Source organism: Cavia porcellus, unplaced genomic scaffold (genome assembly GCF_034190915.1).
Source record: "Cavia porcellus strain 051 isolate PalLab524CR breed Dunkin Hartley unplaced genomic scaffold, mCavPor4.1 scaffold_2, whole genome shotgun sequence".
NCBI classification, from domain to species: Eukaryota; Metazoa; Chordata; class Mammalia; order Rodentia; family Caviidae; genus Cavia; species Cavia porcellus.
Window position 1 is genome coordinate 128,975,961 of NW_026947485.1, and position 12,691 is coordinate 128,988,651.

Below are 12,691 nucleotides of genomic sequence, written 5' to 3' on the forward strand. Positions count from 1 at the left end.
CTTTTGATTCAAATTCTATATAGTTTTTACTTCACTTGAAATACAGAAGCAAAATGAAGGTAAACAACCTACAAATAAGTGATCAAGAGAAAATGAGTTTTGCTAATGATTTATCCTGAGCTATAAAATCAAAACTTGTTATTTTAATTGATTAAGTCATAAAGAGTTCCTGGAGAAGTCAAGTCTTGGTATTTGCACAGTCAGACAATTTCTGCTAATCCAGCAGTACTTAACAAATTCACATGTGGTTAGCCTGTCTTGCCATAGCTGTATATCACATTTCTGTGCTGCAAGCTGTGCAGAAAGAAATCAATATGCCAAGTTTAACAAAAGGACAGGAAACATGATGTTCTCCTATATTTTCAATGAACCTCAAATGACTCTGCTGTTCATACTCAGTACAATTTATGGCAGAGAAATGTATTCTTTGATGAAAAAACTCTACAATAGAATGAATTATATAAATTCATTGCTGAAGTTCTGCCTTATTCCATAAAAACAATTTATTTAGAAGATTGTGACATTCTGATTCAATGTGCACAGTATAATCAGCCATTCACAAGGCATATTTTTTTTCTTGATGAAGGCTAAAGTATATTCTTTAGATAGAAGAAAGCATTTGTGATAATACTTTGATATATGTATTTAATTTAGGTTTTGGAGATTTTTTCTAATTTTTCTTTCACACATGAAACACATGAGACAGTATCTACTGAGTACATGCTTTAAAGTATAACAATAAGGGGCTGGGGATTTAGCTCAGTGGCATAAGCACCTGCCTTGCAAGTAGGTGGTCGTGAGTTCAATCCCCGGTACCGATACAAATGAAAAAGACAAAAAAAAAAAAAAAAAAAAAAAAAAAAGCAAAACAAAAACAAACAAACAAAAAATAAAGCATAACAACAAGAAAAATATCCCAGTAGATCCTGAAATCCTGGGCTGCTGCATTGGTGAATTGATTCTACATTTTTTACATTTTCTTTTATTGCTGCAGAAGTGCATAATGTGTGGAAGTAGATTAGAGTGGAAATGTGAAGAATGAGGTAGGAGTGGTCATGACCAATAGGTCAGCACAGAGCAGTGCCACTTCTGCCTTCTCAACTCAGCGGTGTGGAACTAAGTGTGGCAAAGCAGCCAGTAAGTTGGACTTCAGCCAAAGGAATAAGAAGTGTTGCCACAATTGCTTTTTTTTTTTATTAAAAGGGTCATATGCATAAAAATAAAAAAGCTAAACAATATCATATATAAGAGGAATGCTCGTACACGTTTGGAAAACAGGTAATTTTTCTTGATTCCAGTAAGTAGTGGTAAATGGATTAATGACACTTGGCTGAGGAGAGTCTGTCATTGATCAGTGGTGAAGGTATAGACTGCTGTATAAAACGCTCAGAGAATTGCACTTATTCTGAATTTTCTATTAATGTGTCAGCTATAAGACAAATTTCATTCATAGATTAATGTGCCATTTAAAAGAAGATAGGCATAAATTCCCAATCAGAAAATAACAGCATAATGATTTTAAGTGTTCACTAATATTAATGTTGCTATAAATGATCACTTCAGTATAATTCATACTCCTATTTCAAAGTAGAACATGGTTCAAAATAGTAATAAGAACATGGCTCAGAAATGATAAGAAATTTTTGTGCAAATATTGAGGCAACTCAGAAGAACAGAGCTTGGAGAATAAAATCATGACACACAAATCACATTTTAACTGTATATTAAAGTAGGTTCTCTACAGCTTGCAATGAAATTAATAGTCATATATAATCCCCATTCAGCTGAATACCCCTTGTATAAAATCTATTTCCAGGATATTGAAGATAATATCTTAAAAATGTTTAATTCTTCTAATAACAACAGAGAAGTATCTTTCTATTCTATTTATTTGGGTATTTTATTATTGAGGAAAAGGCTGTAAACATATTATAGCCATTAGGTTAAATGGCAACTCATGCAAAGTTAATATTTGCTAGCTTTTGTTCTCATCTTTCTAAAGGCTCTTTGAGAGTAGTACCTTTTCCCTCTTCATCAGAAATCATCCACTAATGAGACTTCCCAATTTGTTTTTTTTTCCAAAACAATCAAACGCACTCCTTGTCTCTGTCCTTTAGACAGCGATGGTGCACTCATGGGTACCATCTTTAGAAAGCTATCGCTGAGGGTCATGGGTGTCTGTCATTTTGTTCATCTCAGGAGGGTGGGGCCCACCGTTATTTTCACCAGCCTACCTCATTTCTGCAACCTTACTCTTCTCTTCATGGCTTGTCTGCCTATGCAGGAGATTTCTCAAGATTCTTCCAGAACTTTTATATGCCTCAAAATGTCAAAAAACACTTTACAAAATTATCCTGAATTTTACACCAAGACGGTTGTCAGCAGGCCAGAATAAGCCAGCTGTTGTGAGTTGAAATACTTGATCTCTTTGAGTTCTTTGGTTGTAGAATTAAGGCACTACATGAGAATTTCAGAGCTGGAAATGTTACCTCACTATGTAATATTTAAAATAATAAGAGACCCAGAGAAGTTTAACAATTGGCCCAAAGCTACATGATGGTTAATGACTCTCATCTTTCCATACTAACTTTGGGCTTTCATCATCTCATACAATTAATATGCTTCTCAAAAACTATTGGGTCAATTAAGACATTTCACACAGAAGAGACTTCTACCACTTGTAATCAACATATTCTTTGTTTTTACTGTTCAAACTTTCTATGTACTTTTCCAGCACATCTCAACAAGACTCTTGAATCTTCTCCCTTCTCCTTGTTCTCCCTTTCTTGTTCACTGAAAGATTTATACAGATTTATTAAATTAAATTGCTGCAATCACATTATTACGTAGAAACTACTTCAGTATCCTTATAAAATTATAATTTGTTATCAAACTGTAAGCAAATACTATGTTTTGTGACTCATTTTGTGTTTGACTTATGTTTTTTACTTTTATTAGTACATGTTTGCAAGTATACAATGATTACATTCACTGTAGGGAATTGGTACATGTACATAATATCCTCTCTAAGTCAAGCTGAAGGCATCAAAACGTCCCTTTACTATCTCTAAAAAGTAAAATTTAACTTCTCATTTTCTTATCTGCTTTATTCACTTCTTTTAAGTAATACAGATAAAAGACTTTCATTTGTATTTGCTTTCTGAAAATTAGTTTGTAGTTCCATTAAAAAAAAACCCCAAACCATTCCTTTCTCATTTTCCTTGTGCTTAACTTTTCTGAGTGTTTCAGGGTAGTTCCTCTCCCCAGCCTTCAGACCCTTTCCTTTGTGTATGAAGGTCATCATAAGCTTTTCTTTCCAAATCCCTTCTAGACATTCATTTAAGAGATCTTTGAAACACCAATCTAGTTATTGGACTGTAGTCAATAACTACATATCACCATCACTAAGCTTTTAATTCTGTTTCCTCATATCCTTTAACTAAGGAATAAAGAATCCCAGAATTGAAGGATATATTAAAGATTCTTTAGTTATCCTACCAAATACAATACAGTCCATTTCATTTTATAAAACAATTTGTTATGGCTTGTGTCTAGATGTCCCTCCCAAAGCCTCACGTGGTCATAGGTGTAGCTTTTTCAGAGGATCTACAATGTATGTTGCTGGGATTATGGGTATGTAATTATTAAATTATCCACTAATTGGTTTGGCAGAGTTCTGAGTGTGGACAATGGGAAGACCTCCCCCTCTCCATGTGAGTACTACTGGCCCTAAAGGCATGTAGCCTGAATAAAATATAAAGGGCAGAAAAAGGGCTGCTGTGGTTGCTTGTCACCTGCTTCTTTTCACTACTTCACTGCTTTGCTGTCTTTTGCCCATCATGAACTCTTTCTACTTTGTGATGCACCTCTGCCAGAACACATTGCCTCGGAGCCCACTATGAATTAAAACCTCTACAAACTGCAAACTAAATAAAATTTTCCTCCTTTAACTTTGGGTGTCAAGTATTTTGTCTTGGCAATGAGAAAAGTAATTATATTGAACCTAATTTTCACAATCAACAATCAAAATCTTTGTCATAATATCTGCTGAGAGCCTCACTTAGTTTGCAGTTGTGAAGACCTAAATCATTAATGTCTTTTGTGAGTTGGGAACATATTTAAGATGTGGATGCTATCTATTAGAGCTCAAAAGCTACTTCATTCCAATAGTACTCAGTGTTTACCATCAATTATACCAAATAATCAACGAAAAGAATTTTACAGTTTTAATGGGACCATTAATAGAAAAAAAAATGAAAATATTCAACTAACGATAGTTCTACAGCTTTTAAGAAATGGGCTATCTAAAATTTAATACTTTGTCACAATGCAATTACTAGGTTATGAGTCTAAGGTAGCCACAAATATTAATATATTTTCATATGGTCAGGAAACTACATATACATGAACTTTTATTTCTCTTAAAAGACAAAGGATGAGTTTCCCCAGAAGTACATGACAGGTATTTCAATCTGAGGATCTGTGTTTTGAATGTCCTCCATTTTACCTCATGATTCACAGAGCCAAATACTGCATACATCATTGTATTTTTCATTTTGTGATGCTTGAATAAAATGAAAAGTGTACAATTTTTCTTATACATAAATGGTATACTTCTGAAATAAACATGATGAAAACCCTGACATTTAATGTTAACATACCCAAAGTCTGGTGGTAAATGGTATTATTTTCAAAGAGGTAAATAAATAAGCAATAAATATGGTCTATTTTAATGGCAAACCTTGAAATTAGCAAACATGCTAACTCCCAACTGGTTCAACTTTAAGATCTGTTTAAAGGGTGGTTTTTAACTTGATAGGTTTGGAATAGGGGAAGGCAGAAAGCAGAGGGGCGGGACCCAGGGAGGCAGCTCTGGGAGATGAATTGGTGTCGGAGTGAAGCGGCTGGTTACAGTAATAGCTGGAAACCCTAAGTGTTACAGGCTTTGAAGTCAGTTCAGCTTTGATGTCTTACTCTCACAGTTAATCATAAGATAGCATGGAAGGCGAAAAAATAAGACTTTCCAATTCTGTCCTTGGTGCCATTGCTCAAGAAACTGTAGCATGAAAAAATACCAATGTCTGTGTGAACTTTCAGTGTAGCACTGTTCTGCTCTTTATTTAAAAAAAATTTTAAAATACTGACGCACTAATAAAAATTCTTAGCTTGGGATAAACAAATGAATAGGCAGAAAGATTCTTAAATATTTCAGAGGAATATGTATAGCAATCAATAAGGATGCACATTGATGCTGATCTGTGTTTGTTACTACATTAGTTATTGTTTTGATTGAGTTATATTGACACAGTTCTCAACCTTGAGGAATTTATTAGCTTAGTACTGATTAGCTTGGTGCAAGCAGTTAAAAATTTACAGGAAGGAGGTACTGACACCATCTAAGTCTAACATTGAGGTCCAGGAAAGCTGGCTTGTTTTAGAAACAGAGGATCTAACTGTCTAGTGCACATGTGAATAAACGATAACCAATTGACAAGACAAACACAGAACAAAAAGCATCTTGTCAGTTTTTGGCTAGAAAAATTACGGAAATTTCATTTTCATATAGAGTATTATTTCCCTAATTTGTCATTTATGCAAAAATTTCATGCATTTTGACTCCTTTCTCTCTGTGTTACTGGGGACCTAACCCAGGGCTAATGCAGGATAAGTTAGTGCTCTGCCACTGAGCCATATCTCTGACACTTCAGCATTTCTTTTTTTTTTTTTTTTTTTTTTTTTTTTGGTCTTTTTCGTTTTTATCGGTACCAGGGATCGAACTCACGACTGCCTGCTTGCAAGGCAGGCACTTATGCCGCTGAGCTAAATCCCCAGCCCCTAGCATTTCTTTTATCAACTTAGTAAACTCTCACTTACTTTGCTGAGTTACAATAAAATGGATTTAGTCCATTCAATGGGTTTCACGCGTTATTTATCTTTTTCTAACATATTAGAATAAACAAAGGCCTATTAAAACAAAAACAAAACAAAGAAAAAAAAAAAAACAGTTCACCCATAAACTACCTGTGCTGTGAGTATAAAACACTGAGAGTTGCAGCACTCAGGGAAAGAATACATCCAATCTATTTGTGGTAGTACTTAAATGAGAACTATGATCTGTACATATCTGCTCTTCCAGTCAAATGTCCCAGAGTCCAGAGGCTTAAGCTAACTTGAATTCTAACTGTTTTTTCTTTGGGGTCCTATAGTTTGATATTTGTCACCTTAAAACTTTGTTCAGCTACTGTGACCTGCCCCAACTTATGTGATGGCTAACAATTTGCAATTTTAAAAACATGCTGGGAGCACTAACACATGCCAGTACTTTCACTACCCAGAGGCCAATGCAGGATTTGGTGTTTGAGGTAGGTCTGGGCAACTCAGAAAGACGCCATTTCAAAATAAAAAGTAAAACAGGGTGCAGTTGGAGCAATGGTAGAGCACACCAAGTTCAATCCTTAGGGCTTCAAAATAAAACAAAACTATAATAATCACAGTAGCCCAAGGCTAAGGCAGTAATAAAGAATTCAAATGCAAAGGTACCCTTTAATTATTTCTCGCTAGTGCTATCCTGTTGCCTCTTGTTTCAAAAGACAAAATTTTCTAATTACTGTATATAGAAACTAAGGAACCAGTCACATATGTGAGACTTCAATGGGAAAAGAAAAAAGTGATAAAACTTATGCAGTGCTGTTGTTGATGTGCTGGTATCACAAGCAAGATGTAGAAAAATCCAAAGGCAGACACTAGAAGAGAGAAGGGGTTAAATACACTTCAGGAAAACAAAAGGTTATTCCTCTGTTATATTCTTTTCCTTTAAGTGCATTAGAGTTGACTGTAAACATAAACAAAAGCCACTGGTGGGCAATTACATTTGAAGAAGTAGCCCATAAAAAGTGGAATATTTAGTATGTATTAGAATCAGTTACACAACATCTGATTTAATGGTTAGGTTTTAAGCGCTCCTCTTATAATACATGTTAAATGTTCTCAACAAATCATATTCGGTAATGTAGCAAAATGACAATTTCAATGTAGTCTCAGGCTGGTAGGACAAGAACATTAAGGCAAATTAAAGTGTAATCTTTCATTTACACTAAAAGGTTGAAAATCTACAGGCATTTGTAACAGGAACTTTAAAGTGAATTTGCCTTTCCCAAAGTCATCTCACTAGACAGCAAAGAGGACTTGGCATGTGACCAATAAATTATGAGAGCGCTGCACCTCAGGGTTAAAGGGCACTGATGACTTCAACAAATCTCACCAGCAGAGGCAACAGATTAAGCTGAGGGACAGGGTGCCCTACAACCCTAACCTGTTAATACCTTCAGATTCTTCAGGGTGACCTTTAGTCTGCCCTCTTCTATTAGTTGTTAGTTACACTAATTACAGCTTAACTGGTATTGTTGGTACCAGTTTCCCCCCTGAAAAGACAGGCAGGGAGAGGATATCTCTAATAGCTTCAAATAACTTCAGACAAATTCTGTTGTGCACATCAGGAGCACTTACCTCCAGCTTTGAATGAGTCTTTTATGGACATCAAAGGAAAGACACTAAAAGCCATGGGTGTTTGTGGATTCTATAAACCATTTCGTAAAGGAAGTGGAAAAGTAAGAACTGTAACTTCTGTGACTACAACTTTAGAACAGTTCTAAGACAAGGTAATATATTTTATCTTTTATGTTTGTTTTGAATCTGTGGGGACTAGTGATTTCAAAAACAAGGAGCTAGTTATACTTTAAGCAATGTAAAAGTATTTAGCCCAAGAAATCTCTTCAAAATTTATGGTTTTTAGAATGGGATAATGAAAATTCTATTACAGTGTTTTAGAGCTGTTTAAGTTCAACATGTACATTAATGTTAACCCAAGATTCCATGGAGTTGAACAGAGGATTCCAGTGCCCATTTACACAGATTCGAATACCATCTGTGAAGCTGCAGTAAATTACCCATTAACATTAATGTTTAAACAAGGTACTAAATCAAAGCAGAAATGTACCAAAGAGATTTACAGCAAAAGAATCATAACTGAATTATTAAGATTAATATACACAGTTTCACATATAAGAACTGCAGGTTTTCAACATCATGATATTTTGCTTTGAATAAAAACTTCTTTTAAATTTTAAAAATAAAGTCCTAATATTTCAATGACATGGAGTGTTTTGTGTATATGTATAAAAACCTGAAAACAACAGCTGAATGGAATTTATTATGATAATGGTATACCCAGTTAAGAAATACAATAATGAAAATCTGATTTTTATGAAGCAGACACATTATGAAATAATTACCATATTAGCATTATTAAAAATGTTTTACAAAAGGGAATCCTTAAACCAAATCCTAATGTTTTTAAAGATATTGACCAACAGAAATTTGACTTGTGAAAGTCTTTGGGAAAATGAAGATGTGTCATGCTTAATTAGGGCATTGTATGTCATTAGATCCAAGACTTTATTGATTCTAAGATTCATCATGACTTCATTTGCCACTTAGAAAAAACACTGCCAATTAAAGTTACAACATAATGTTTTCATATCACACTGGCTGAGAGATGTACCCAAACTTTAGCTAATTAAGATTGTCTTGTAATCGATGCTACTCAATATTTTATAATAAATTGGCATACCCATCAATATATCTAGAAAGATGAATTGGTTTTGGGAAAGTAATCTGATTTTGACACACAATCACTGAGTACCATTAAATAATTTTATTGTACATAAAGTATTGAGGGGATATTGACCCTATGTTTTCTCTTTTCTGAAGATAGAAAATCAAGGAACAGTGGCTGATAGAGTGATTTCAGTGTACTTGAATAATGTATTGATTAGCTAATATCTCTGCTTTTATCTAACATGTGTTTAAGGCAGACTCCAAAAAGATAACATCTAACAAAATAATTTGGAAAATGAAAACTTGAAGACAATAACTATGGAAAAAGAAAGAAACACAGTTAACAGTGAAATTTTAGGGGTTATTTCGCCAGGAGCATACCTTGCTAATCCCAAAGAATCTCTATAAAGCACACTGTTATACTCTACCATTATTTCTTAAAAGATAGATATCAAATCAAAGTATGACCTAGAAAGACAGTAAATACGAGAAAACCCAACTGAACCAGTGGCTCTCTGATTTTCTACATGCTTACTCTACGGTGGAGGTGCAATTCAGTTATGTCAGGCTATAGGCAGTTGACAAGTGGGTTGCAAATAGCTCTGGAAGTGAACACTCCTACAAACAGGACCTACAAGGGGAAGGTCTCAGACTCCACATGATAAAAAGCAAACACCACAAATGACCAAGGGCACTGAAATAATATTTAGGTCTACAGTGGAATCATGTTGAGGAATCAGTTTTAGAAGTTACAAGTGTGCATTCTACTTCTTGAGTTTCAAGTATCTCGTTTTGTCTGTCTGTTTGTTTGTTTGTTTTGGTACCAGGGATCGAACTCACAACCTAATGCTTGCCAGGCTGGTGCTTATGCTACTTAGCTAAATCCCTGACCCGCAAGTAACTTCAAACAGAAGCCTCAGAGTTCTCAGAACACTTATTTAGTTTTTGCCTCCTAAGTATTCTCATTAAATTCTGATATAGTCAACTTTTAAAAACCTTAAGCTATTAGGCTATGCACGGGGGGGGGGGGCTGTTCTCCTATTGCAGGGATCTGAAAGGCAACTGTCCAGTGGAACCTGCTCCGAGAGTCTGCTCCCTGAGCAGATGTCTCAAAATTACTCAGCTAACACATTACAAATTTTGGGGCTTTTCAGAAGAAATAGATATTCATGAGAAACAGTTTTAGCACAAATAAAAAAGGCAATGTAATATGTGTATATATAATATATATAAAATACACAATGGTGTATTATTAAGCCATAAAGAAGAATAGAATCTTGTCATTTACAGTCAATTGGATGGGACTGGAAAGCATTATCTTAAGTAAAGTAAACCAGACACAGAAAGACAAATACTAGGCTGGGAATATGGCTCAGTGGCACAGAGCCTGCCTGGCAAGTGCGAGGTCATGACTTTGATTCCTGGTACCAAAAAAGAAAGAAAGAAAGGAAGAGGGAGAGAAGGAGGGGGAGAGAAAGAGGGAGAGAAGGGAAAGGAAGAGGGAGGGAGGGAGAGAGAGAGGAAGAAAGAAGGAAAGAAAGAAAGGAAGAGAGAAAGATGAATATCATACACGTGTTCTCCCCTGTGTGGAAGCTAAGAAAAGGACTTCAAAATAGAGGAGCGGGTACTACTGCTTGAGAAGAAGTGGAGAGGTAGGCTATAAAAACAGAGGCTAGTTTATATCATATCAAAAAGCCAAATTAATATGTAGTATTAATATGTTAATAAAAATGGATTTATGCTAAATCCATTTATGCTAAAACTATCACTTGCATTTGAAGACAAAGTGTGATATCAGGATGCATGTATTTGTTGATGGATCCTGACACCAGTAAGTGTACAATTTAGAAAAAAAATCGGTCTTTGGATTCTGCATGGACATTGAGTATAGTATGAGAAAGTTTTATAAGGATTAATACATGGTTTAAAGCATTTCAATATTCATAAATGAACATAGCATTGGGTTTATGAGTAATAACTCATGATCTGCATGTAAGTTTCTCTTTTCACAAAGAACATGAAATACTGCTTTTTTTTTTTAATGCCTCATCCATTCTTCTGGATTGGTGGCTATAAAGATGTGTTCCCACCTGTGCACGCGTGCATGAATGGGTGGCTATTCTCAATGTGACTCCGCAGAAGAGTCTATCAATTATTTTCATTTCGTAGCAGAAGAAAACACTCTAATTAATTATTTGCTCCAAACCCATTGTTTGGCATGTACATTCACTGATACCTGTCCCACCTCCAGTGTCACAGCAGGTGTTCTCTCCTATACAGAGCTATGGGACAAACAGGATGGTGGCAGTCCATGAGAGGCAACAGGGTTTCTAATCAGACATCTGTTTCTACAAACAAAGGCAATTAGACTTCTACTTAAGTCACCATTTTGTGCCTTCTGGTTTTGTTCAGTTACCAAACCCATGCCAGTGGTTTCCTTAAAATTATTATACATATAACTGACTAACAAGATTTTGTTAAAAGCTTGGTAGAAACAACTGACTCTTAAGGAGAGCAGGACCAGTGGATCTTTCTCTGTATGATCCATGCCAAGGTAAACCCTCAGGACGTTTTATGTCACTACTAAATTACATTAGTTCCTGGAAGAAAGACCTTCAGCAGCTTATAACTTGGTATCACGACTCTGACTGTTCAACACAGTCAATGAGCCATTTGAAGAATGATTTCATATCTTGTGACAAGAACATCAAAGAACTACAAATAAATTATCTATTTTTTAATGTCATTTGAAGATTGCTATATTCATTTGCAATAATATAATGTAGGAAAACATTTCTCCTAATCCACCATGGCAAGTTTGTATAATTATGTACTAAAAACTACATAACTTTTTGGCTTGGCTGTCAGGACTAACGATCACGTTACCTTTCAGTTGCAGCAACTTTCTGCTGTGACCTAGATTTTCACTCAAGCTTCCTTTATTATGCCTCCAGTTCCTGACTTTTTTTTCTTCCTCTTTCTACTCATCCACTTCACACTTCCAGGTTCTCCAACTAAGTCTTAGCTTAGTTGGCTCTCTGTTCTTAAAGTCTGTCTCTGTCTCTCTATCTGTGTCTGTCTGTCTTTCTCTCCCCTCAAGTTCTTGCCCCTTCTTTGTGCTATTCATTTGCTTATTCCTCTTAACCCTAGTCTCTTAGTGAAGGGATCCTTGGTGTTTTCCTTCCTTTTCTCTACTGAGCTTAGGTGCACCTTATCTATTTCTGATTCTTCTGACCCAGCTCTTAACAGGCACATTTTAAGTATTTTGTTTACTCAGTATAAGGGCATGATGTTACCGCTCACAGAAATGGGAGGTAGCGCCTGGAGGAAGTGGTTTGGGGCCAGAGCAAGGATGTCTGGGAAATGGCTTAAACTGCGATGCTGGGTATTATCATTTCCTTGCTGTGTTCTGCATACCACCAAAAGTCTATGTAACTTATATGCTACATTTAAAGATATGAATGTCAATATATATGTATATATTTTAGATGAAAAATGTGAGAAACCAAGTTATTATATATAGTTTTCAAAATTAAATAGTATTTGTTGGAAAATCAGAAATATAAAAATATGTATAGTCAGATAAAATAATTAAATGTAAACATATATTTGTGATCAGCACAAGTAATTTTATAGAAAGTCTAGAGACTACATATGGAAGGAAGTCATGCTACAAATTTCTAAGATGTTCCCCTGAGTAAGTGTCTTCATTAAAACAATGGCTGAAAATCGAGACTTGCCTCAGTAGAAACTGGCATTTCGCTTGTATATGGTTTTATTTCAACTGTAACATCACTGTACCAACTGTAAGCAAATATTTAAATCTCACAAATTCAAGCACCTTCTGTTTCCTAAGCATTCACACAGTATATATGTGTGCACAGAGGATTTTCACCAAATAAATTGTTTACTAATGCAAGAACTCTGTTTAAAAATAAAAATGATACAATTTTTTATTGAATATGTCATTTCTGGAACCTCAAATAAAAAGGATGAAGATTCTTTCACTTTGCATTGAAAAGTGTTACATTTTTGTTAGTATTTCATTTAAAATTTCTTGGCCTGGAAGACAAAA

At 35.0% G+C, this 12,691-nt stretch overlaps 1 protein-coding gene across 8 annotated transcripts in view; it reads right to left on the minus strand.

Moving 5' to 3' along the window:
- Positions 1–12,691, minus strand: part of Arb2a (ARB2 cotranscriptional regulator A) — a 420,978-nt gene that overhangs the window by 80,250 nt on the left and 328,037 nt on the right. The window contains exon 11 of one of the 8 annotated variants that reach the window (XM_063245340.1): positions 5,711–12,678. The exons of the other annotated variants lie outside the window; for them this stretch is intronic. Coding sequence (XP_063101410.1) covers positions 12,641–12,678 — 38 coding nt within the window. The 3' untranslated portion in view covers positions 5,711–12,640. Of the gene's footprint in view, positions 1–5,710; positions 12,679–12,691 lie in introns of those variants that run through there. 8 annotated transcript variants of the gene reach the window in all.